General features: G+C 51.6%; 1 protein-coding gene across 1 annotated transcript in view; it reads left to right on the top strand.

The window, feature by feature from the left end:
* The window catches only part of CHN2 (chimerin 2), a 255,868-nt gene that overhangs the window by 200,346 nt on the left and 29,755 nt on the right, over window positions 1-25,767 (top strand). Inside the window, exon 7 of the mRNA XM_045827988.1 lies at window positions 24,573-24,650. Within this exon, the coding sequence (XP_045683944.1) occupies window positions 24,573-24,650 (78 nt within the window). The remainder of the gene's footprint in view (window positions 1-24,572; window positions 24,651-25,767) is intronic.

Below are 25,767 nucleotides of genomic sequence, written 5' to 3'. Positions count from 1 at the left end.
AATAGCCACAAACTCCTAGAAGTCCATAGCCTGAGGACTCAGCGTTGTAACCCAACCCGAGGGAGGAAGCGAGGGTGTAAAGGCATTCTGTGATTGGGCCAGGGCCTTATGACCTGATCGTAAGGGCCAAACCCAGGACTTGCACATGCTGAGTCCCATCCCCATACTGTTTCAGTGACCACAGATGCCACACCTCCATGGACTCCCTAGAGGTCATCTCCTAGGCAACCAGGTGTGTGCTCATAGATCTGAATCTTGCTGGAGGAGGGGCCTCACCACAAGGCCCCGCCTCTGATGGAGGACGGCAGGGCAGTTAGGACACGCCGGGGCACAGGGCCAGCTTCATGGCATGAGGCCAGGGCTGCCTCCCACAGGCCAGTGTTTGGAAGGCCTTTACATGGTTTAATTCTCTGCTATCACCTTCTTAAAATTCTTAATAATTTTTGAAAGGGGGACACCTATTTTCGTTGTGCATGAGGCCCCACAAATTATGTAGACTGTTCTGCCTGGGCAAGACAAAAATGAATGGAACAGCATTTTATTTCTGGTTTGCTTCTGATCTCATTCTGGGGATACAGCCTTCGTTACTGCCCCTTGGGACCGGGCAGAACATCAGCCCTGGGATAAGGAGACTGGGTATAGCGAGGCTGGGGCTTGGGTGAGACAAGGAAGGGGCCTAGGGGGGCACATTTAAGGAGATGCTCTCTCTCAGAGTTGTGCAAATGCAAGGTAGGCACCTGAGAGTCAGCGCCCCTTACATCCTGCCCCTCGCTGGCCTCGCCCTGGTCCCACTCTGCAGCACACCTGGCCTTACCTGGACCACACCCGAACTACACCTGCAGGATCCTGTACTCTCCTGCTCTCTTTGTCTTTGTAAATGCGTGTGTGCTTCTGCAATCACTAAATTCTCATCGCCTAGGTCAAGTGGCATACGGAAGCCTAGCTGACTGACTTTTCTTTAGGTTTTTCTGAAAGTGTTTGTACTCATTCAGTCTTTGTGTGGAGGGAGAAGGACATTTCCTTCTCTGCGGGACTGGCCGTGGTGGGCTGGTGCACACTCAACTATGTAAATGTAATTCAATATAAAGCCGAATTGTCAATACCATGGGACACTTTCGGGAACAGTGAAAGACTGTATGGTGTTGGCGGTCACATTCATTGTGTCGCCAGAGAAAAAGACCAGCGTGGTGGGAAGTTAAAACACCTTGGCTCTGCCCCGAGTCCACTGTGTGACATGGGGCCATGCTCTGGGCCCTCTCGGCCTCAGTTTCCTCACCTGTCCAATAGGGATAGTGGCGGAGGATAAAGCCACCTCTCTCTCACATTCTTGTTGGGAGGATGTGATGCATCTGAACACCCTTGGCAAATCATCAGATGCTAGCTGGCTGTTGGCTCTATAATTCCACTTTTGGAGGGGAATTTTTTGCACGATGGACCCATTGTGAGTTGCCACCTGTCCGCCACCAAGATTAGCAGTGAATTTCATGGGATTTGAGTGAGGCCTTGGGATGGGCTTTATTGAGGAGAAAAAGAAGCCGCCAGAGCCAGGGTCAGCCAGACAAGAGAAGGGGGAAGGGCCCGCTGAAGCTACACCTTCCACAGGGTGGGTCTACATTCCAGGGGAGGAACCCAGCCCACCGCCGTTTTCCTCCCTCTCCATGGGGCAGGCGTAAGAGCAATGTCGTTAGTGCAGAGATAATCAAACCACCTCGGCACCAGGCAGTCTGGATTTGGGCGCCTGCTGTTTACAGGAATAATCCGGGAATGCAAGCTCTCAGCACCTGCGGATCTTGAGACCCAAGAAATATTCCGTGGAGGGAGGACACCACTTGTCCCAGGGGAAGAGGAGCTTGGGCACAGCCTCTCCAGCTGCGAGAGAGACAGGGCCCCACCCCCACAGCTCTTCAACCAGACGGTCCAGGGTGCGCACCGAAGGGCATTTGTAGACACATCTGTCCCTCCTGTCACAGGAGCACCGCGGCGTCTTAGAAGCAGAGCCTGTCTGCCCAGCCCAGAGTTAAAACCTCCCTGGGTCAGGTCAGGGTTTCTTTGTGGTGGGTTTAGATTTGATAGACAGATCAGGGTCTACTCAGGCTAAAGCCAGATCCATCTGTTAGTGAACTGTTTTAAGAAGATACTGTATTATTTTGAAAGATGCCCTTGGACTTGGGTCTAAAATGCAACCAGAGTTGTTCCTTTAACCAGCCTTGTTCCTACTCATCCCTTGCGCACCCCAAATGCCACCTTGGCTCACCCTGTCCTCCCTGGCCTGAACACCTACCCTGTGTAAGTGCCACTGTCGGTACGCAGTCCAGGCGGTGACAAGGTGGGGGCGCCACAGAAGGAGACACACAACAGTAGCATAATGTGAATTTTGCACAACGTGCTCTGGGGGTTCAGTAGTGGGGCAATTAATTTAATCAGTGAGAGGGCCAGGGACCCTTCAGAAAATGACACTTGAACTGTGTCATAAAGGGTAAGTAAGATATTTTAGGGTAAAGAAAGGGGAGAAGGGAATGCTAAGCAGAGAAAACAGGGAGCCAAGATGTGGTACTTGGGATGAGATGATGACTATAAAGTGCTGAGAACATAGCACATAGTAGGTGCTCAGTTAGTGGCAGTAGTAGGTGTAACATGTTCAAGGAATTTCCAATACCCCACATGGCTAGAATACAGGAAGTTCTGGAAATTAAATCAGGTAATTTGAGATCTGTTCATGAAGGGCCTTGAACCGTGTGCTAAGGGAGTTACATTTTTTATTTGCAGCACATTTCAGCCAACTAATCCGCCTGCTTTGTTGTTCGTTGGCGATCAACACAGTCTCCGTGGGGATGGCTGAGGTCGGGACGGGTTAACAAACAACTGTGATGTCAGTGGATTAAGGCAGCCAACGTCAGTTTCTTGCCCGCGCCCCATGCCCCTGTACTGTCTGCCTCCCTCATGCTCCTTCTATGACCCTGGTGCTTCTCCCTCTGCTGGAAAGTGGCACCCAACACTCCTTCCATTCCATTGGCTGCAGCGGGTCACATGGCCACACCGAAGACCTTCGGAAGGAACAGGGCAGTGCAGCCCTGCCAGGTGGGGATGGGTACCTGACCGTGTACGTTTGTCAGAACTCGAAGTGTATGCCCCAGATGAGTGAAGTTCACAGCAGGTGAATTCTGTGTCAACAATCTGAGCTTAAAAAGCACTTCGGTGCATTTTCAAACATCCAGCTTTATTTAAAATCATGATCCAAACAGCGAAAATGCTCTTTGATTCCTAAAAAATAATTTTGTTGATCCTTTTAAAGACACTGTAACCAGTGGTTACAACCGGGTTCTAATGTTTACCAACCAGGAAGGTTTGCCCTCTGGGAGAGGGGAGGGCACCCTGGCATTTGCCTATGTCCATGGTGTAAATACTCCTACCGTGGCTGATGGCCAGTTACCAAGGTGATGTCATTGAGTCGAGCTAGGAAGAGATGCGCACATTTTGAGCCAATCCCAGCACACCACTAAAAATACTGAAATATGCCCTGGCTGGCGTAGCTCAGTGGATTGAGTGCGGGCTGGGAACCAAAGTGTCCCAGGTTCGATTCCCAGCCAGGGTACATACCTGGGTTGAAGGCAATAACCCCCAGCAACCGCACATTGATCTCTCTCTTTCTCTTTCTCTCTCTCTCTCTCTCCCCCACTCCCTCTCTTCCCTCCCTAAAAATAAATAAATAAAATATTTTTTAAAAAATACTGAAATATGCTCTAGTTGACATTATAATAAGCAGCAAGCTAATGGGTGTCTTCACGATGTTCCAGGAATGTCTTAAACACACTCCCAGCTTGCTAGTAATGCAAAATCAGTAATAATAAGAGTAAAAGTAAAAACAATAGTAGTATAAATACTACTACTAATAATAATGCCAATCATATCCTGGAGTTCCCATCATAGTTGAGGATACTCTGAAAGGTTAAAAAAAAAAGCCCAAAGGCACCCAGCTGGCTGGTGGCAAAACTGGAGCCCGAGCCCAGGTTTCCGGACTCCTGCTCATGCCCACGAGTGGTTTTCCCCACAGTGGCAGGAACTGTGGGAGACTGGGGTTGAACGTGTGCCATTGCCCCCAGCTCACTGTCAGATGGTCACCCTTCAAGTGTGGTTTCTAAAAGCACCAACAGTCAGCCAAGCCAGCCTGTGGTGGGCAAGTGGCAGGGCCCCGAGGGTGGGCAGCGGGTCCGGTGTGATTTGATAGCTACCGGACCCAAACAACGCACTTGCCCCGGGAGGACTGAGGGTAGCCAGACCCCGAGTCTGAGGGCTGTGGCTCCCCCCGGCCCGCAGGGGAGCCAGTTTTCATGGTCAGCCCTGGCTTTCCGCTGCCCAGCCCCCGGCGCACCCACGGGAAGAACAGCAACAGTGGCCATGTGCTCAGAACAAGACCACTAGGGGTTTCCCACCTGAACCGAACTTTGGGGGGTAGCCGAGAACAGTCTTTGGGAGAAGGGGTTTATGCTGCAGGGTAGAGACAAAACCCACAGTCATAATGATGACATAATAAGGACAAGATGAGGGGGAAGCCAGACTTATCCCCAAATATATTTCAAACCTGTGTGACTGTCTCTGGTCGCACGTTTTACTTTTTAATATGTATGTATGTATGTATGTATATATGTATTTTAGAGAGAGGGAAGGGAGGGTGAAACAGAGGGAGAGAAACATCAATGTGCGAGAGAATCATTTACTGGTTGTCTCTTGCACGTGCCCCAACCAGGGACCGAACCCACAAGCCAAGCACGTGCCCTGACCGGGAATCAAACCGGCAGCCTTACACTTTGCGGGACAACGCCCCACCCTCTGAGTCACACTGGTCAGGGCTCTGGTCATAGATGCATTTTAAATGTCTTTTTCTCCTTTCTCAACCTAACGAGTTCCTGCCCTTCAACGTCCATCAACGTCGCTTCTTCACCGAAGACTTTTCTGACCTTGATCTTGGCGTACCACCCCTGCAATGTGTCATTTCTTCTACTCTGTTCCTAGTACACTCAGCACCTACCTGTACTACCGTTCATTCACAGCTTTTGTGATTATTTGTTCAGATGGCTGTGTTCTCAGCTAGAGCAGCTATTTTCCCCTCGACGTGAAGGCCCAGCTCTAATACACCTTGAGTTTCCCACACCCCCCATAGTGCCCGGCCCGGCTCATCGTAGACACCAAAGAGAGAAGACGGCAGAGAGAGGGAGGACCATTCCGCACTCAGAGCAATGTGTCTGGGAAAAGGGAACTCCCCTGGCCTGTTCGTGCCCAGGCACCAAATGACCGTGCACTCTCCGGGCAGCAGATCTCAACCTTGCTGCGTGAGCATCCCCAAGGCCTGTCTGTTTAAGGAGCAGAGTCCCGCCTCCCCCACGACCCCCGCCAACACCCCCCCCCCCCGTTCTGATGTAGAGGCCTGAGAGGGGAGCAGAAGTCTGTGTTTTCACAAGCTGTCCAGGGGCTGTTCTGTGCAGGTGCTCTGCAGGGCCCTTTTGCAGAGCCCTGGTCAGAGGGTTCGAGGGATGCGGATCAGGTGGGGGCCAGGGAGGGTGCAGACTCGACTCCGAAGTACCTACCACCCTGTGCAGAGTGCTCCACAGCCTGCACTGTTTGTCCCAAATCTCGGGGAGCTGAAGGTCCCAGGTGTCCCACAGCCGTCCCTCCACACTCAGGTCACGCTCCCCCAGAAGCGGCACCAGTACCCCTTTGTTCACTGGAGTGTCTGACGGCCTTTTGGCACATGGAGGGCGCAGCCAAACGCTCTCAGGTCTGGTTCATTGTTGGATTATTCTGAGCTGTGTGGCAGCCGCACTGGGGCCTGGTGCTAGAGATGGTCGGGCTCGGGGGCATGAGACCTGGCCCTGGGCTCAAAGAACCCTGCGCCAGGGTTCTTTGCTGCAGCAAAGACAGCACCAATCTCAGAGCGCTTCCTGGGCTGACCTTGGGCCTCCTGCAGACCCGCCCTGCTCCCTGGCCTCAGCGGGAACAGCACTGTGTCCGCTCCTCAAGTCACACGCACCCTCGAAGCTGCCACACATACCTGCACTAACACCACCTCTGCTCTGGAGGCCGAATAATAATACCAGGGTTGTCTCCTCCTTGGAAAGAGCCATTCCCAGCATTCCCAGCATTCCCAGCATTCCCCGCACCCACAGGCGTTCCCTAAGCTCTCCGAGCCCCAGCAGACCCCACCCGAGTGGCTCTCAGAACCGCACTCTGGGAACTTCGGGGGAGCACTCCGCCGTCCTTGTCACGCTCGTTCACGTAACAAAATGTGTTTTTTTTTTTTTCCCAGAGGACCGTCGTTTTCTATTCCTGCTCATTCCCTTAGTATAATCATGCCCACATGGGGTATAATTGATTCTGATTTTCACTCCGAGGCAGCTCCAGGTTACAGCCACGGATCTCTCTCGCCTTGGAGAACGCTCCTTTTACTTAGCATTTAAATGAGTATCAGGAGGGAAACAGGAGAAGTAATTATGAGGGGAAACCAAGTGTTGAAAGGGGCAGCTTCTGCAGGGCTGGTGTCCTGACCCCGGGGTACGCCGTTCCCCTTCAGTCGGTGGGAAGCCGGCCGCATAAACCCCGGGGGTCTGATAGCGAGGAATTGTGCAGCCGGGCGGGATGTGGCCTTTCGCTCCGGGCTGGGGTTATTCTGATTCGATGCTCGCCCCCGACTCAGTAGCCTCTGTTTATGAATTAGCACGTATTTTTTTAAATCTTACTCTGCCTGAGGTTTCCAGGCAGGTGGTAGTCACGCCACAATTGCAATTCCCCACTCTCCCTTTAAAAACCAATTTTGGCGTGCTATGTTCATAGGTCCCTTGCTAACCTTTCGGAGTGCGGGCCCTTGTTATTATACGTGGCAGAAGGCAGTGCTGTGTTTTGTTTTGTTTTGTTTTGTTTTGTTTTGTTTTCATTCTTGCTCAATTTCAAGCTTTCCCAGTGAAACGCAGATCCAAACGAGTGAGTTGTTTTCACAGGCTATGATTAGGGGTGTTTGCTGCACGATGGAAGTGTAAGTCTCCGTTTATTTTTAGACGGTGAAGATTCTAGAAGGAGTGGGGTATGTTGGTTCCGTTTGAATCTGTGAACGATGAGGCAGGGTACCCAACTGAGTAATTAGTTTATGAAGGGCGTGTCTCTGTAGCCGATGGTACAATACACCCCCCCCCGCCACCGCCATGTACATGCCACGGGCATGGGGTGACAGGGTGGGTTGTCCCCTCTTTGTACGGCCACGGCTTTAATATTATGTAATTATCTGGTTACTTGACCCACCCCCACCCCCACTTGCACCTTCTCAAATGTAGCTGTGGTCCCAGCTCGGGTGTGTGAACATTTGAAGACCGGAAGGAGGCTGGCTAAGCCCACATTTCGGGAGTAAGGAAACCGAGGCTCTAATACATCAGATTATGGTACATCCTCACTTGACCTCATCAGCAGCTTCTTGGACACTGAGACTTTAAGCAAAACGATGTATTCACTATGCAATGAATTATTCAAAACCAGCTGGACCACAGACTAACAGGTATTCAGTTCCTACAGCCTATTTTTGGTCACAAAACCATCATCAACCCTCTAAATAAAGACTCAAAACATTTCCAATACCAAACATTGAAATAAATGAGAGCTATACATACATTTAAGAAGCATGAATACAAACCAGTAAGAGAATGATTTTCCAACCCGATGATTCCAGCTCAGGGTTGTGGGCGGTCACAGCCCTTCCTGGCGGCTGAGGGTGCAAGATGGGGCCCCGTGCTGGCCAGGGTGCCCCGTCACAGGGCCGCACACACACACACACGCCCACCCTCAGCTCTTTGGGATGTCGGGGGGGGAGGGGGAGCCGGAGCACCTGGAGAAAACCCACGCAGACTGGGGGGCATGTGGCAACTCCACACACAGAGGGACTTCGTCTGGGGGTTGGATTTTTTTTTCATCTATGTTATATCGAAATGTTGAATGAAATGACATGGTTCTGTACTTGGTCAAGATCCCAGCAGTCAGGACAAAACAAAAAAAAGAATAAAACACAAGTGCATGTGGAATAAGCAGGAGATTTTTCAGTCAAATCAAAATATTTATCAGACAGCTCCTATCAAAGTTCTTGGTTTCCCTCAGTCCCTTGGATACGTGAACGCACGTGCTTTCGGTGTGGCCAAGCCATCCAAGCAGATAAGTCGCTTCGCTTCGGCCTCCCCTTGGCCGGTCCCATCCGCAAAGTCCTTTGTGTGGTGACCTGCCCTTGTGGCAAAACATCAAAACTCAGGAATGGACAGGTGTCACGCCCAGAGGACAGGTTTGTGAAACTCAGCCAGTTAAAAACTCTGTGGCCTTGAATTTGACAATGATTCTTTCACAAGAACACCTCCCCTGCTTTTGAATTAAGTTACACTGAAGCAGGAGGGACCAGTTCCTTGTTCCCTTTCATGTGGTTTCAGATGTTCTCAGGAGTCCTTCAGTCTCGCCCCTAGCCCGGCTCCGGCCAGGAGCGGGGCAGGGGGCGGGGGTGGGGGTCAGACTCCCCCGCTCTGAAGCTCCTGACAGCCTCATGTCCGTGACTTTTAATTTTTAAAAAATGGATTCTCTGATGTCTCTTCACAGATCCTCTGGTTTGGGGGAAGAACCGCCATGTTTCTTCCCACGTGTATGCTCTTATCATTTCTTTTTCAGGTGGCACTAGTTCTTTCTCTCACCCTGCTTTCCTCTCCTCTGGTTTCCCGTGGACTTTGAAATTTTTTTTCTTTGTTCCATGGGAAGGGGAGCACGGCCCTCGGCAAATTAGGGTTTGGTGATCCTGGCCGGTCCCCTGCACAGCACACCCCACACACACCACCCTTTTCCAGCTGCCCCACCCCCCCACCGCCCCCACCATCAGCCACAGATTCTTCATTAGGTGACAGAGAGGCCGTGCTGGCCCGAGGGCACCATGAAACCGCTGGTCCCCTGTGCGGTTGGAGGCTGATTTCTCAAAAATGTCCAGGCTGTCAGATGCTCTTGTTATTCCCTCTTTCTTGTTTTTGGGTCTAAGGCTAATAATCCGAAGCTCTGGGGAGATGCCCTGTAGCCCCCAATGTCACAACTCCATGTTTTGCTCAAGGTCGGTAAGGTTTCCTGAACATCACCTTGGCTTCGAGACTTCTGGTTACAGCACCGGTCAGGCTTAGATCCCCAAAGCTCTCCAGGTGTGGCTTCTTCGGACACGGCCGCTCCCTGACAACGGGAGGAAGCACATGGCTGCTGGTGGCAGGTAGATGAAGTGGAAGGAACCGTGGACGGGGATTCCAGAAGCTTCCTTTCTTCCCGGCTGCTGCTTTGCTCCCAACTTGCTTAGGAGCCAGGGACGCACTACTTCTGTGGGCCTCAGTTTCCTTCTCTGTATGATGGGAGGGTGGCACGGATTCCCAGAAGCAGTAACGGCTCCCACCCCACTGTGTTCCCTTGTACTGTGTGCTGTAGAATAAATCATCCTCATTCTCCCGCAGGGTAACTAACACCACACCCCTCCCTCTCTGTGCCTGGCCAGAGTAATCAACTGCAGGGGTAACCGTATGTTTTACACAGACTATGAGGTATATGTTTTCCAATAACCTGCCCTCAGTGTACTTACTCACTTATTGATTTATTCCCTGAGAAACATTTACTGAATGTGACACAGACAGGCAGTGTGCTAGCGACAGGGACAGGGTGATGGCAAGACAGACACGGCCACGCAGAACGCAGGTTCAAAGCCAAAAGGGAAAAAATGCACAAAGAATGTTCACGCTCAGACAGACACAAAGGACAGCTCTCCAGAGAAAGTGGCGGGGGCCCGGGGAGGCTGGAGGGACGACCAGCCGTGAGCACGGTGACCGGAGAACGATGCTGGTGGAAGTGGACCCTCCTCTGAGGAGGTCCGAGCACCCAGCGGAGGCCTCAGACTACCGGGGTCTTAGGCACATACATATCTGAACTCAAAGTTTAAGTTACACTGAGCAGAAGAATTTCTTTTCAGGCAGTAGAGGTTTGTATTCTCGGTGCAGTGCTAAGTATGGAGGTTGGCGAAGCCTGTGAAATGGGTAGGAGAGACTTTCGGGCACGAAACACAGCAAAGCCCGGCTCTGTCACCCCTCCTGGGCTGTAGGTGCTTCCCCTGGCTGCCGGGCCGCCCGCAGGGAGAACGTCCCACGTGACTCTGGGTGCCCGGAGCCCAGCACAGGGGCTAATACTCAGGAGATGTTCGCTTCCATGTTGGCTGTTTGCTTAATTTGTTGGTTGATGGGCGTGTCAGGTGGATGAGTGGATGGGTGGGTGGGTGGGTATGTGGATGGACAGGTGGGTGGATATAGATGGGAGAGAGGGGATATAAAGTGTCTAATTATGTATTTTATTGTCCTATACATAGAAGTACCTTGTTTTTCATATACACGGATACACATTTGTGCCTGTAAATTCCCACCCATTCTACCTACTTTAATATTGTACTTGGAACTCATTTTCTCCAGTGGAAAAAATACCTGTTGTTTCTCTCACCTGTGTTTTCTCTGTGCGGAGGAACTAAAACACGCATGCGTCAGACCCACCACCACATGCGGTGCTGCCGGCACCCGGGCCAGCGAGCCCGGAGCAGCAGGGCCCCCCTGAGCTTCCACCCGTCCCACATATGTAGTTCTTCTCCCTAGCACCTTGGCAGTTGGTTTGGGGGATTTTGCCAGAATACAGCAGTTTTCTGGAAGGACTCAGGGCATCTGGCAAGTGGGCAGTTTCCTGTGGGTTCACACTGTTTAGGACATGTCACGTGGGGCTAACAGACTGTGTCTCACCCATTGGGGGTTCTGGAAAGCATGGGACGTGGATGCCAGGACCCGTGTCGGGGCCCAGAGATCTGAGGACTTCAGACTAACTGGCACCAAGGGGCTGAGAGGTCCAGGTGTGGAATGCTGGGGCTCGGATGACACCCTGGGCTCGGTCCAGTGAGACATGCTGGCAACTCCAGCGACCCACAAGAACCAACACGTGGTGTCCGGTTCTGCTGCCGTGCTCCCCTGGGGCAGAGTGCCCCGAGGTCATGCTCCCTGTCCCACCAGCCTGGGTCCTGGGTCCCCAAGTGCACTTCCGACCGTCAGCTGTGGCCAGCCATCCTGTGCTCACTTGCCCTACGCTCCCCTTTCTGCTGGCCCTGGGTGACTCATCATGTGGGCTAGAAAGAACACAGCACGACCATGCCCACTCGCCACAATGTCACCCAGGGCCAGTTGGCACAATCAATACCAGACGTCTTACGTACGCATCGGTCAGGATCCAGCAGGACTATTCGCTAAGCTTATTTAAGGAGAAGTTGCTATTAATGATTATCATTGGTAACTTCCATTGGACCCTTGTTGTGTTTCTGGCGCCGCAAACCATGTGTATTTTTGTTTGAATTCTCAGAACGATCCTGAGGTCAAGCGTCAAGGATGAGTTTTCCAAACACTAGTTCTAATAGGTGCTCGTTGACCTCACGTGGTTACAGTTAAGTTTGGAAAGTGCTGATACTTCTGAACAGTATTGCAAGTGGTAATTCCAAGGAAGGGATCTACAGAGAATCTCTCCAACGTAGCACAGAACAACTGGTAAATTAAGGAACACCAGTGTGAAACCTGAGTGGGTGTCAGTATAGAAGTGGGTCAGCCCAAAATATGCCGTGCGTGCTGTGGGTAGCCTAAAAATCATCGGGAGATAGGTGTACATCGAAACCGTCACGGCTGCATTGGGCGTGACCGTCTTTGAAAACGGTTACTCGTGACCCACCAAGGACGGCCCGGTGACTCCTGGAAGTAGCAGTTGGTTTGTTTTTAGAAGTGTGTCATTTGTTCCGAGCTCTCCCAGAAAGGCTGCTATAGCCGGGAGCAAGGAGCTCCGTCGCCTGCCAACGCTGGGTGTTCTGTGCAGGCTGAGGGAGGCCGGAGTGAGGACTGTGAGCCCATTCCGATGCCCACAGGCTGCCCTGCCGCTCGCTGCTCAGCCGTTCCCCAGGCTCCCGAGAGCCTGGACGGCTCCCCTCAGGGTGCAAGGCCAGGGCCAAATCTACCAGCATAGTTTCGTCCCGGGACCTCTCTCAGCTGCAACGCCTCCCTCCATTCTCCTAGTTTTGTATGCACGCAGACCCTAACCTACACCCCTCTGCTCTTGTTTCCTTCTGACCCCATCAAAACATTTCCGGAGACAAGCCTTCTTTTGCAACGTGACAGGTCTTCAGTGTCATCAGCTCGGTCTTGCTCCTTCCCACGGCTCTGACGACCTGCCACGTGTAGTGGAAAAAACTTCCAGCTTGTGTAGCTCTCCGGTCAAATGTAAAGGACGGTGTGATTTTTCACTGTGATCGGTCAGAAAAGAAATTGTGTTCACAGCACAGGAAGTAAAGGCAGTCTTAGTGAAACTCGGTTGTCAACACCTTCTTGAGATCAGGCCTCACTTTGAAAACATCACCTGCATCATCGTTCACGTTAATTTATTCATTACATTATATATGCATACATACATATAAAATGATGCCAGGCCTGCATCTGAGCAATTTACAACTTACAACTTAGATTGCACACTTAATTATCTAGAGGTGCCTACTATTATTATCCACATTCCACATGTGAGGCGATGAAGCAAAAAGACGTTCAGTAACCTGGGGTCGAGTCACTCAGCTGGGAAGGGTTGGAGCAGGAGTCGGAACCCAGACCGCTCAGCTGCGGAGTCTTTACCCTTAACAAGGAATTCTTAGCAAACGAAAGCCTCTCGGCGTTTCACTGCCCTTTCTGTGACCGCGGGGTTTGGTAAGCACAGAGCATTTCCCACGGAAACAGCCCGTGGCCCACTGTGGTGTGGGTTTCCTACACAACTCTTCACGGCGTGGCTGGAAACATTAAGTTATTGATCAAAATTGTTTTAAAAAGAAGCTGTATTTCCTTTTAATGATTAAAAGACTGAAGTTAAAACATTAAGCTAAAACATGTTGAATTATTTAAAGTAGAAGCTACTCTAACCCCAATCGCTGTTGAAATATCACAAAATCTCAATTCTCATAGCTGTATTATATATGCTAAGATGTGATTTTCTGGGTTTGAATAAATTTATTTAGACAAAATCCATGTTATATGAACATGATCTTTATTCTTTATTCTTTTATCTCCTGACTCTAACGAATAATAATATATATGATGGAAATAGTATTTTTATTTTAAAGCTTTTATTTCTCTTTGTTTAAAGTCAAAATCTCTCCAGAGATTTCACCTAAATCATCTTTTTACATGAAATAGTGTTCTCTTTTGCATTTTGGGAGAATTGCAATTTATATCAGTAAAGGCCATAAAATGATTCGGTTTAGGCCCCACACAAAGCAGATCCTTCCTTAATGCCTGCTAGATTGAGTTTTCATTTCCAATAATGTTACTTAATCACTTACTGTGCATATCCGAGTTTCTTTAAATCTGTCCTAGCTGTGAGATGCAGGCCACAGAAGACTCTGGTACTTTAGATTTTCCCAGTTTCTAGTTACATCTAAAACTCACCCAGTTTTTCCTCCAAGGTCAAAACTTCCTAATACAAAGCAGAACTGATGCAGAACCAGGAAATAAGATGTTTTTCTCTGCGGCAAAGTTTTGCTTTTTTTTTTTTCTCATTCCAACGATCAAAGTAATATTATTAAAATAATTCTGAAAGATAAAGAAAACAGAGACATTTGTCTGTTTTATACAGTGATTTCCTATGCATTGGGATTTTAAGTAGATTTGCGAGCTTAACACATTTATAATTGTGTGTCTTGCTTTTTCCACGTGGCGCATTACAGCCGTCTCACTGCATGTACATTCCTCATGAGTGGCATTTCTGGCTGTCACATGAGTGTCGTTCGTACTTTGCCATTTCCTGGTGCTGGGGCGTGCGCAGTGTATCCCATTCTTAATGTTAGCAATAATGCCGCTGTGGATGCCTCCCTGTCTTTAGGGTCATTTCCTTAGGATAGATGCCGAGAAATCAAATTACAGAATCTTAAAGGATGTTTCTGTTTTGAAACTCTTGAGACACATGGCCAAATTACTTTCTGAGATGATTTTAACAAGGTGCACTGTCTGGCAATTTCCTGCCTGTGTTTGATGGACTTTGTAATGGGTGAGCGTGTGTGTGTGTGTGTGCGCGCGTGCGCGTGCGACTGTAACTCCCGCAGCCTGGGCGAGCGCGGGCAGAGACCAGGTCTGTTGTTGGGTGGAGACAACAGCTTGGGCCTGCAGCCCAAGCACCTGGCTTTGTGTCCCAACTCTCCCTGATGGGCCGTGAGAACCCAGGCAACTAACTGACTCCTCTCCCCTTTGTAAAACGGGGAGAGGGGCCAGACCAGACCAGACACATTCACTGACTTATTAACTTCTGAGTGCTCTTGATGGCTCTTGGTGCCATGATGATTAGAAAACGTGAATTCGGGGTCCCTTACTCAGGGTCTGCTGGGGGACACACGCGGAGGCAGCATCATGTGGAGTTCAGGGGTGCGGTGGCCTAGGGAAGCAGCTGACCCAGCTTGTCAGTTGTGTGAGCGTGGGTAGTGAGAGCTGTCCCGGCTCCGGTCTCCTCGCAGACGAAGTCATGGTACTAATGATGCCTGTGTCACTGACAGGACTGTCGTGCAGAACAAATGAGACAGCGGTTCCCATGCCTGGTGCAGTGTATGCGCAGTAGTTGCTGGGGGTGTTGCCCCGCTTTGTGGCCGGTGGGATTCTAACACACCTGGTCAGCTTGCAGCACTAGGGAGCCCGTGCACGGAGGCGCGGCTTCCCACAGAACAGCACGTGTTCCAAGAGCATCCTGGGTTCCAAGCGCAGCAACCACACCGCGGCCCAGAAACAGGCGCAGCGACGCGGGGCAGCGTGCATGGAGAAACAGCTGGTTATGTTGATTTGTTTTCCTTCGAGAAAGAGGCCCCTTTTCCCAACGGCTGACCGGAGAACCTGAAGGCTGGCAGCCTGGGGCTCTGTCTGGAGCCTTCTGCCCTGCAAAGTGCCAGACCACTGTGCTCCAAGAAAATGTGTCCCCAAAAATGCCCAGCCTCGGGCAGAGATTCCTCAGGCTCGGCTGAGTGAGCGGCAGTGGCAGGGAGGGGCAAGGGGCAACTGCTCCTGGGGTCTACGGGACCATTGGGGGCCTCAAACCAGAGACTGACCATCTTTGACTTTGGTAATAAAACCCATCAGTGCATCATTTGGGGGCATCTAGTTCTTTGGCCAAAGGTGGGGAGGCACGTGACAGCAAGGGAAACACAAGGAAATGGAGACGATCACGGAATCTGAGACGAGCGGAGCCCGCCGAGGGCGAGAAGGACCGCGGCAGCTGGGAACTCGTCCTGGCGCGGCCGCCTGAGAGTGTGCCTTGTTTGCCGCGGCCGCACTCTCACCAGTGTCTCCCTAAAACGCCCTAGAGCAGTTTTTAACAGGCTTCACTCGACAAGTGGTCTCCTCTCTCAAAAATAACCCGGCCGTGCTTCCTGAAACTCAGCACTTAAGAAATTTGACTAAGATTTTGAAAGTTCTTACTTAAGGAAACGGATGACTCCACTAGGATGGAAGTTCTGTTTTCCCTCTTCCAAAAACGGCTCACAAAATCCAAACAACAACAACGAAAAAGCAAACAACTTCGTGCTGAAATGTGTGGGGTGCTTAATGCAACCAAAAATGCAGAGGCTCACCCACAAAGAAAGCCTCTTTTCCTGTAACTTGGAGAATCTTTTGTTCCTGCATCTCAGCAGCCTGGCAGAAACATCAGCGATTAGCCACAGTGGTTGACACCAGTCTCGGGACAACAGCTGGGGGAAGGATATGGCAAGACCACAGTTAGAACATGGCGCGGTCGATCCGTCCAAGAAGGATCAGATTATTTGCTTCTAAATAAGGTCGCCCGGTCCACTTTGGAGACCACACGGGCCCTTCGTTCTGGGATGAATGCTGAGTGTTGGGGGTGAGGGGAAGTGAATCGTAGCAGAGGCAGCAAGGCCAGTGCTCAGGCCCTTCTGTGTCTCTGGATCGAGAGTGGTCATCTGTCCCCAGAGAAGAGTTGAAGTGACAGCTGGGCACGTTGTACCATCGGAGACAAAGGTCTCTCCTCCTCGGACCAGAGGACAGCAAGTCTGGAGGTCCTGGGAGTTTTAGGGGTCAGCCAGGTCAGCTGGGGATACCTGAGGCTTTCATGGACTAATAAATGCAGCCAGAATTATCCAGCTTTAATTAGCGCACTGGTGGGAAAGACGGCGGGGCCCTGCCCTGGTCTCTCATTTCAGCAGTCACGGGAATGAGTCTACGGGGTGGCCCTATCTCTCTGTCGTCTTCCTCCCCTTTCAGGGCTGGAAACCACAAGCAAAGACTGCAGGAGCCACTAGCGAGGCAGTTTCTAGGAGGAGCAAGGAAGATTTCTGTGGCGCTATAAAGAGGCACTCAGAGCACCTAGGATCAAACAGAACGGGCTCAGTTGCATCGATAACAAAACTACCCCTTTGATTACCATTCAGTGATTTGGGCTTATGTCACTTGGTGTCTGTACTTTTTTCGCTTGCCAACAGGAAAAGAGCCAGATCTGGAATGCCACATCAAGACCAGAAGGGAAATCACCCTGCCCCTCTCTCCTTATGTATATTTTTCTGACACTGAAATAAGTAGAAAGCCTACATTCAGTACACCCACATCCAGCCATGGAAAGTATTTATGACCCACCGAGAGGGAATCTAAAAGGAAAAAACAGGTTTCCCTCGTTGTCCTGAGTTGAGTGAATGCCCGTAGCCTTTTCCTGAGTGTCTCTGGGCAGGAAAAAAAAATGTTCTGTGGCTTCGGGGAAATAACGTGCAGCCCAGCCTCAACACCCGACCCCACAACCCCAGACGCGTGGGTGGGATGTGCCGGGAGAGACCAAGGGAGGAAACAAGGCCATTCTGACTGTTTTTAAAATTAGAAGTCGTTTGGTGGAAGACAAGGAAAATAAGAGACTGCAATAAAGCTGGTGTGTTTACTTTTGGGCAACAAAACTTTCTTGAGTGCCAAGCTAGACTCGGCCTCCTGCTAGTCCCTGGATAGAGGCAGTTAATGCAAGAACTGTGGGGAGGGCCCCGTTTTAAAAGTGTGTAGAAAGTCCCATAGGAAGGGGGGGGGAGTCCTTGCGTCAGTGGGCTGTTAGTGGCTACTACGACATTTGCTACGACTGGAGTGCCAGGGATTTCCACGGAGAGACCGTCAGGAGAAGAGTCTGTTCCCCAGGACACACCCGTTCGGCCCTGGTTGCCTGCCGTGTAAGTCGGGAATGACGCCTGCTCTCCCTCCCCCAGAGCAGGAAGGTGTGTCCTGTGACGTACTCCACAAACGTAACGTGCTGCGTACTTCCCCGTGTTGTTCTAGCCCCAAACCTGGCCGTGCCCCTGGGGCAGGGTCCCCACCCCGTTTCCAGATCAGAAGGAAGCTCCGAAGGGCCTGGCCCCTGGATTTTATATCAGAGACTCACAAGAGTAAATTGACGAGATAATGGCTAGTGGTGATGATCAGCTCTGCAGAGGTCCTTGGACCTCGGGGGATTTTGTAGCCGTGGGCATTCATTCATTCAGAAAAATGTAGTAAGTGTCCACTTTGTGCCAGGCGCAAGGTGTGACCCTGGGCTCTTCACTATGACACACACCGTCTGACCTCATAAAGCTAGCAGTCCAGTGGGGGTCATAGGTCACCATTAGTGAGTCCCACTGCTGGGTGATGGTTATACATTCTCGAGGTGACAGGAAGAGCGGGGTGGCAGGGGAGGCTGGAGCACACCGGCCCCTGTAGGGCATGGTATGGGTTCATGCCTTTAGCCTCAGAATCTCTGTTTTCAGTGGTGTGATGGGAAGTGGGGGTGGGGTGGGCACGAACAGAGGTGCGATCACATTTTTGAAAAGACATTGGTTCCTTCATTTTGGAAGGAGCATTGACCATGCTCACACTTCTGTCTTCTCTAACCGTCCCCAGGACTGAAGCCTTGAGATGAGTGGCAGGGCTTCCAGGGCTAGGAGCTCGTAGGAACCACCCCCCGCCTGGGGGAGGCTGGAGCCCATCCCCAGAAGTTTGAATGGAGTTGGTCTGGGGCGGATGGTGCTTGGGTATGCGTGTGTGTGTGTGTGTGTGTGGGTGTGTGTTTCTTCGTTGGCTTTCCCTTTTAGGATCCTTGATTCTAAGGATCTCAAGGCTGAGACCCACAGGTTCAATGCAAAGCATAAAACAGGTTCTCCAAGTACGGCAGCCTCGGTGTCACCTAGAACTTGCCAGGCACGCAGATTCCTGTGCCTGCTCTCACACCGACTGAGCCGGAGACCCTGGGGCGGGGACCCGCCGGTCCGTGTCTCAGCAGGCCTTCCGGGGATCCTGAGGCTGGCCCTAGCTCGGGAAGACTGGCAATGAAGGGTTGCAGGCACGAGACCCTGAGTCTGGGTCTGGTTCTAGGCCTGGCTGCAGAGTAGCCCCGTGATGGGGTTTGGGGGCCCGGGTGCCAATCCCTGAACTTCTCTGACCCCTCGGTTTCTTCACCTATAAAAACAGCAGGTGGGGTTAGACGAGGTCAAAGTTTACCTATGACGTTAAGAACCTATCACCTGTGCACACTAAATCTACCAAGTTTTTATAATGTCCTTTTAAAATGTTATATTTGTATATCATGGAACCAAAACATAATCATCATAAAAGCTCCAAAAAAATGCAGAAAAGAAAGAGGAAAATAAATGTCAGTTAAAATTCCTCTACCCAGAGATAACTGTTGCCCCTCTGCAACAGTTGGGTGTGTTAGAGATATTTTGGTCTGTTCTGGTGTTTTCTGCACGCAACGCTTTACGAAACTGAGCATCGCACCGTATGTGGCTCGGAAACCTGCTTCTCCCCTAACATGAGATCAGGGACATGTCCCTTCCTCATTCCATTAAAAGTCACTTTCATCATTTTTGTTAGTGTCCACCTAATATTCCATTGCATGTTTATACCAGAATGTATTGAACACATTCCCTATCTCGGATGTTTAAGCCTTTTCTCATTTCTTGTTATCGTTACAATAAATATCTATGATCTATCTATCCATCTAATTTTGTCCGAGGACGTTATTAAGAAAATCCCACAGATAGAGTCACGGGGCCAGCACACATAAGGCATCTGATGCACTGCCGACCTCCTGTCCCAGACACACAAACACCAGCAGTGGACTCGAGCACGCTCGCCGGGACCCCTCGCCAGCACTGGCCCTGGTGACTCATTCCCTGCGCTGCCACGAGATGGCACACACCTGCGGCTGCAGGGCGGCGTTGGCAGCAGGGGTACGGCTTGGGCCTTCAGCACCCGAGTGGGCCTCCGACACAAGAGGCAGAGAAGGGAGCAGGCCCCCAGGAGAACGAGGACTGGGGTGGGGCTAGTGGGGCGACCCCGCCCAGAGACTGAGGAAGACATTCTCAGTGAGTCCTCCCTGAAACCCAGACCTGGCGTTGACTTGAATGGCAGATGGATGGTCGGTCCCCTTTTCTGGAAGTGGGCACTAATAAGGCAGAATGTCAGGACCCCCAGCCACGGGCCTGCCTGACCCAGGTAGAGAAGAGGCCACGGTTAATGACCTCCGAGGTCCCCTCTTGGCTCTGGCACAGGGTTATGGTGTCAGCGCAGGGGGAAGCCATTCCTTCTGCTCCCGCCGCCTCTTTTTCCTGGGCACTCGACGTGTATGTGGCCCCCCCATCGGGCCTTGCTGCCCCGTGTCCTCCTGCCCACTGACCCTTCCTCCCCTGCTTGTCTTCGGCCGACCACCTTGCCCTGCCTTCGTGTTACCTGATTTCCTTCTTGGACTCAGGATCGGAATCAGCGACAGAAGGACAGTGAGAGGCCACAGAAAATAGAATCCCAAACCTTATTTATAAATAAGGAGAAGGGAAGTGGTGAGGTTATTTCACCATGTATTTATAGCCCCGCCTTCTTCCAAAAGTATCCTAAGCAGGGCCTGCTTCGGGAGAGGTGCCGGGAGAACAGAAGTCCCCTCCTTAAAAACCGGACCAGGGAACACCAGCCTTGTGGGCTGTTAACAGGGTGGCAAAGGGCAAGAGAATAATTCCGGCATCCGACCCCTGGACATTTTTTAACACAAACATTGTTTGGACAACAGGCAGTTTAGAGGGTGGTTAAAAGCATAGATGGCATGCACACCCCAAAGAACTGAACACAGGTGTGCAGACAAACACTTGTTCAAAAATGTTCTCCGCAGCACGCCTTGCAACAGGTGAAAGGTGAAAACAGCCCAGATGTCTGTCGACTGAAGAATGGGTGAGCAAAATGTGTCCTATCCATGCAGTGGGTTGTCATGCAGCAGTAAAAACCCGCGAAGCACTGACACCTGTTACAGCGTGGGTGACCCTCGAAAACACAGGCAGGGGAAGGAGCGAGGGAGATTCAAACGGCCATTTGTTGTATGACCGCGTTTGTTACGGCGTATTCAGAAGAGGCACATCCAGAGACAGAAAGCAGATCAAGGGTTGGCAGGGGCTGGAGGGGGAGGGGAAGGAGTGGTGAGCAGACGTTTAACGGGTATCAGATGTTACTGGTGGAGATGGTTTTGAACTAGACACTGGTAAGGACAGCAGGACATTGTGAATGCGCCCAGTGCCATGGATTTGCTGAATTGTACGCTTTAAAATGGTTAAAAGAGTGAATGCTGTGTTACGTGTATTTTATCACAGTAAAAAAAAAAATGAAGAAACTCGTTCTCGATGGGAGCTGGAGGAGCGTAAGCTCTGACCCCAGCTCGACCACCCACCAACCAGCTGGGTCACCCGGGGCAGGGCACTGAGGCCCTCAGCTCCCGTCTCCGCCTCTGTAAACAGGGGTGGGGGGTGGGGGGTGTAATTCTAACAGTCCCTGCCTCCCAGGGCGACAGGTCTGGACTGAGTCAGGAGAGGCAGCACGCCTCGTCCAATGGCCAGCTCACGGGAAGCACGCTGTAAATGTCTGCGTCATCCCTTCCACCCGGGCAGTCTTAGCTGGAGCAATTGTACCTCAGAGGAGAGGTTTTGCAATGTCTGGGGAGCGTTTGGATGGTCACGGTTGGGGGGCTAAACGGCATGCAATGAGCAGAGGCTGGGGGTACCGCTGAACATCCTATCATGCGCAGCCTCCCACGACAAAGAATGAACCGGCCCCAAACGTCCCCAGTTGCAAAACTGAGAATCCCTGATTCAGACAGAGCATGTAGGGAAATGTGCTTCATCTAATGCATGTTTAGATGGAAAAAATGGGTCAAATAGAAAAGTTTGTTAGACAGACGACGGCCAGCCAAAGTGTGAACTGTCCCTGTGTATAAGAACGCATATGTGTGAGTCACTGCGGGGGTGTGAAGGGGGCCGAGGTGCTGTCCGTGAGAAGGCCGGTGGAGGAGGAGCTGTGTGCGGCGGAGTTAATGAGGGAAGTGTTCACCAAGAGACCTTTGTAGTCATTTCTCCTCTATGAGGAGGGTGATCCGGGGTCGCCCACCACGAGGCTCCCTCACTGCCCACCCTGCCGGTTCCCGGTAGAAAGACGTCTTCGGAGAAGCATGTATGCAGCTCCCTCCCGAGCCTGAATGCGTCTCGTGTTTGGGGAAATTCTATCGCGCAGATATCTGACAAAGAAATCGCTGTCACCGATAGAAATAAGAAATGACTTGTTGTGAGTAAAGTCCTGGGCACAAGAGAAAATACTAAGCCTCCCTGTGTTCAAGCACCCATATACCAAAAGGAAAAGGAGACCCTTGGGCCCACTTTCCAGTCAAAGAGATATTTTACCAGATTGGAAAACCATGAAGCCTTGTTCAGGTCACAGAATCTGTTCTTACACAGAACAGTTCGACCTCAGAAGGTCTCTTGATTTGCTAGCGGTGAAGGCTCGGGAAGAGACCCTTATTCCTCCTCTCTGTCTTTTTGCCCTTAGGCTAAGGGTCAGAAGCCTTCCCAGGTCTGCGACGCCTTCACTCTGCTGCTGTGCGTGGCAGCCGCCCTTCAAGATTGGGCAGTGGGACAGAGGGCTAAGGAGTCTGGTGGGCCTATTGTCAGGGCAGGCCCCCGAAGGTTCAGGTCCTCGGAAGCTGAAGCATGGTGAGGTCGTAGGATAGGCCAGAGACCCCACCCCATATACCTGTGCACACCTTTCTTCACGACTCTGGCTCCCCAGAGAGTGCAGGTACTTTCTGGCAGGTTATACTCATTCAGCACCTACTGTGGCAAGGAATTTCACTGGACACTCTTGCGGGGGAAACCCAGGTGAATCACACAGGGAGTATGTCCCAGTGAGTTCTCAATATGGCAGGGGAATCAGACCTGTTATAACTCACTCTAATACAAGATAGAAAGTGCTGAGTACAAGAAGAAAAATGTGGGAAAAAACTGTGGATCTTCAGAGGAGAGAGTTTGCCTCCAGTGGGGAGTTGGGAGAAGGTTTTTTGGAGAGGAGGACACTTTCGTTGGGATGCGAACGCTGGCAAAATGTAGACATGTGGAAATGAGGCTGGAACGTGCTATAGGACCGAGCAAGCTACTGAGACGAGAAGCTGGTATATGAGAGAAGAGGTTTCTTTGGATTTGCGGCAGGGAGTGTAGAGAGCTAGGTGAGCTGGGTAGGTTGGGGCGATCTGGGATGTGGTTAAGACATGGAGACTCGCTGACATTTTCTGAGCACTCGGAGGGTGAGTGGACCAAGAAGACTCTTGTGCGGGTGTGTGTCGGTGTCCTGGAGAGCCAGGAAGGGGCTCGGTTGTTACTGCGAGGCAAGCATGGTGAGGAGCGAAAGACCAGGCCGACCCTTCAGATAAGCACTCGGCAGCACAGGTGGTGGGCGTGGCATGGCTGGCTTCCTCAAGCACCAGGACTTGAGGTTCGGGAGCTTGGGTGCTGGACGCACTTGTCCCGGGCTCCGGCCCTGGCTCCGCTGCCGTGACCAGCTCCATGTCCTTGGGCCAACTGCTTCACCCTTCAGTGCCTCAGTGTCTTTATCTGAAAAATGGGCATAAAAGTCCTGTTCTTCACACACACGAGCTCAAACTAAATCAGTAAGTTCACGCAACGCATTCTAAATATTGTCTGGCACAAGGCAAGTTGTTGTGCCTGAGAGCTCAATAAGATTGGCCGTTATTGCAAAAGGTAACAAGAGGATAAAACAGGAGAATATGCTTCTGAACCAAGCTGGGATGAGAGTGATTGCCAGGAGTAAAGAATTACACAAGGAAATGATTGACCTTTTGTTACTCTCCACAAAGCTGTTCAGGAGGGCCGAAACATGGACCCATGATTCAGTAATGGATGGAATGAAATTCCCAGACCATCCATCCAGGTCATGGTCCAGCCGCCTAGGTTCTTCCTGCTTTGTGGGTGCAAAGGCATCGCCTTCACTGTCTGGCATTGGCTGCACTGAAGTTTGCCAACAGATCAGGAGCTCCCCCACGATGGAATGGTTTTCTTACTTCTAGTAATGGAGAGATCTGGGACCAGAAATCTGTGGTCCCAAGAGAGCCCATCAAACAGGTGATGCTTTTTGAAGAGCAAGGAAGGCTTTAGGCCTGTGCACTAACAAAATGAACCTCAGAGTTGTTTTGTTTCAAGGAAAAGCCACTGTGATGTTTTGGTTTAGGCTAAGGAATGTTGTCGGTGTGGGTTGTGGGGGGATCTGTAGGGAGCAGGGAGAAGAGACTGGGTGCAGGGTGGGGGCGGGGGGGACCCTGGAGCAGACATCCTACATCTTGTCTTGAAGTTTTGGTTGTGAGCTCAGAGTTGAAACGCTGCACCCTTCCGTGCCCCGTGTGGTGCTCTGTTCTCATTTAAAGCATGCACGTGAATGAAAACTGAACTTTCAAGTGCTGGGGCAGATTTTAAAAAAGAAGACTCGGGCTTGATCCCTATACAATTAAGCAATCGTCAGGGTTTAAAGGTTTCATCTGCTGGAGTTCAGCCCAGGGTAGGGATTGGAGCCCCAAAATAACGGGATGCAGCCTCAGGCTTTGAACATCGGAGCTGGCTGTGTGTGTGTGAAGTCTGCCAGCGAGCAGGAGGGATCGCTCCTGGGCAATGTACTGGGGCCGGGGGACCGGAGCCGCCTGCCCCTGCCTCCGCCGCTGATCCCTCAGTGGCTGACTGGCGACAGCATCTGGGGGCCGCCGTGCCGTGAATGTGCACTATTGTTCCAGGCACACGTCGGCCTTAAGAAAGAGCACAGAACAGGCCGGTCCTTATTCAGAGGCAGAGCCCCCTCCATCACGCCAACCGGCCCTTCCAGGTCACATGCCTGAGGCCTCTGCAGGCAGGACGGTCGCAGCTGCCTAGAATCTGCTGCCGAACGTTAGCTGTTAGCCATTAGCCGCGGTTCCCCAACCCTGACAGCCGGAGCTTCCCGGACTCTGCAGGGGACACTATGTTCTCGGAGGAGCTGTGGCTGGAAAATGAGAAAAAGTGTGCTGTGGTCCGGAAGCCTAAGCCGGGCAGGAAACGCCAGGAGCTGCTGGCCGTGGCCTTGGGGGTGAAGGTGGGACTCAAAGGTGGCTTTCTTTGGCCCCCTCTCAAACTCTTTGCCTGTCCACAGATCTCCTCCCTGGTCAGGAGGGCCGCCCTCACGCACAATGACAACCACTTCAACTATGAGAAGACACACAACTTTAAGGTAAGCAAACCTCTGCCTTCTTTCTTCTGTTCTTGGGGGGCAGGCGGACAAGTGCAGTGTAAGCTGGCCTCTCACTGTAAAGGAACGAGATGGCAAATTCCATCTGTAGCGACTTGCTTTGGATCAGACCACACTGGGGACCTCAGAAAGCCGTTTGCTTGATGCTGACGCCTAGAAACGCCTGTATGTGTAGTAATGTCGTTCTGGAGAATGGGACCCCATTCTGCCTCAGATTCCCAGGTCCAGGGAAAGAAAACAGAGCATGTCCGGTCTGCGGCATTTGGAGACCTCTTGGTGTCACTGGGCAGTACTTTTCCACGCAGGGTGGCAGTTCGTCCGTCGCTGCCTCCGAGCAGGGGAAACAGTGGCCCGTTTCACGTTCTGGGTTTTGTCTTTTGTTTTCAGGGATGCTAACGCCTTTGGTTTATGTGTAGACAGCTGTGAAAGCAAGTGATGGCAGGCGACACCATCCAGTCGCTTTTGTTTATGCACGGGGAGCAGGGAGCGCCCCGCGGGGCCGCCTTGCCACAGCCCCTCGGGTCACCGCCTTGACCCCAGTCACCAGACCAAACAAAAAGATATGGAAAGTTGGTGGGAGTTTTTAGTGGCTTTTCCCATGTGTATTTATAAACTGGAAAGACTGCTATCTTCATTTCAGATGAGCCCTGGTAGACACGGCCTGCAAAAAAAAAAAAAAAAAAAAAACTACGGTCAGAAAATGACGGCTTATTTCCTTTGCCCTAATGGGTTTTCCAAGCACGGCCGGGAGGAGAGGCCAGTGCCCAGTTGCCTGGCCTGAGAGGCTTCTCCGTGCAGGAGAGACGGGATGGAGACAGAGGTCTGACCCCAGCAGACGGGCGGACAGCGTGGAAGCCGGAGGGCGTGGAGAGCCAGAGTGGGAAGGGGAGGCAGGAGCAGCACGCTGTGCATTGCCTTCTTTTCCTAAACCCTCCTTTCCTGTGGAGCCAGTAGCCCAAGGGACTGGGGAAACCAGGGCGGCCCCTTGTCAGAGCCGGCCAGGGAACCCTGTTTTGTTCTGCTGCTTTTTGGTCCGTCACGAGGACAAACATGCCTATGAAGTATACATTTGTGTTAGTTTGGTCCGCTTGGCTCGCTT

This window comes from Phyllostomus hastatus, unplaced genomic scaffold (assembly GCF_019186645.2).
Source record: "Phyllostomus hastatus isolate PE091 unplaced genomic scaffold, TTU_PhHast_1.1 phas_scaffold_78, whole genome shotgun sequence".
In the NCBI taxonomy this organism is placed as follows: domain Eukaryota; kingdom Metazoa; phylum Chordata; class Mammalia; order Chiroptera; family Phyllostomidae; genus Phyllostomus; species Phyllostomus hastatus.
The sequence above is the reverse complement of the archived record's forward strand: the minus strand, read 5'-3'. Positions and strand labels throughout refer to the sequence as shown.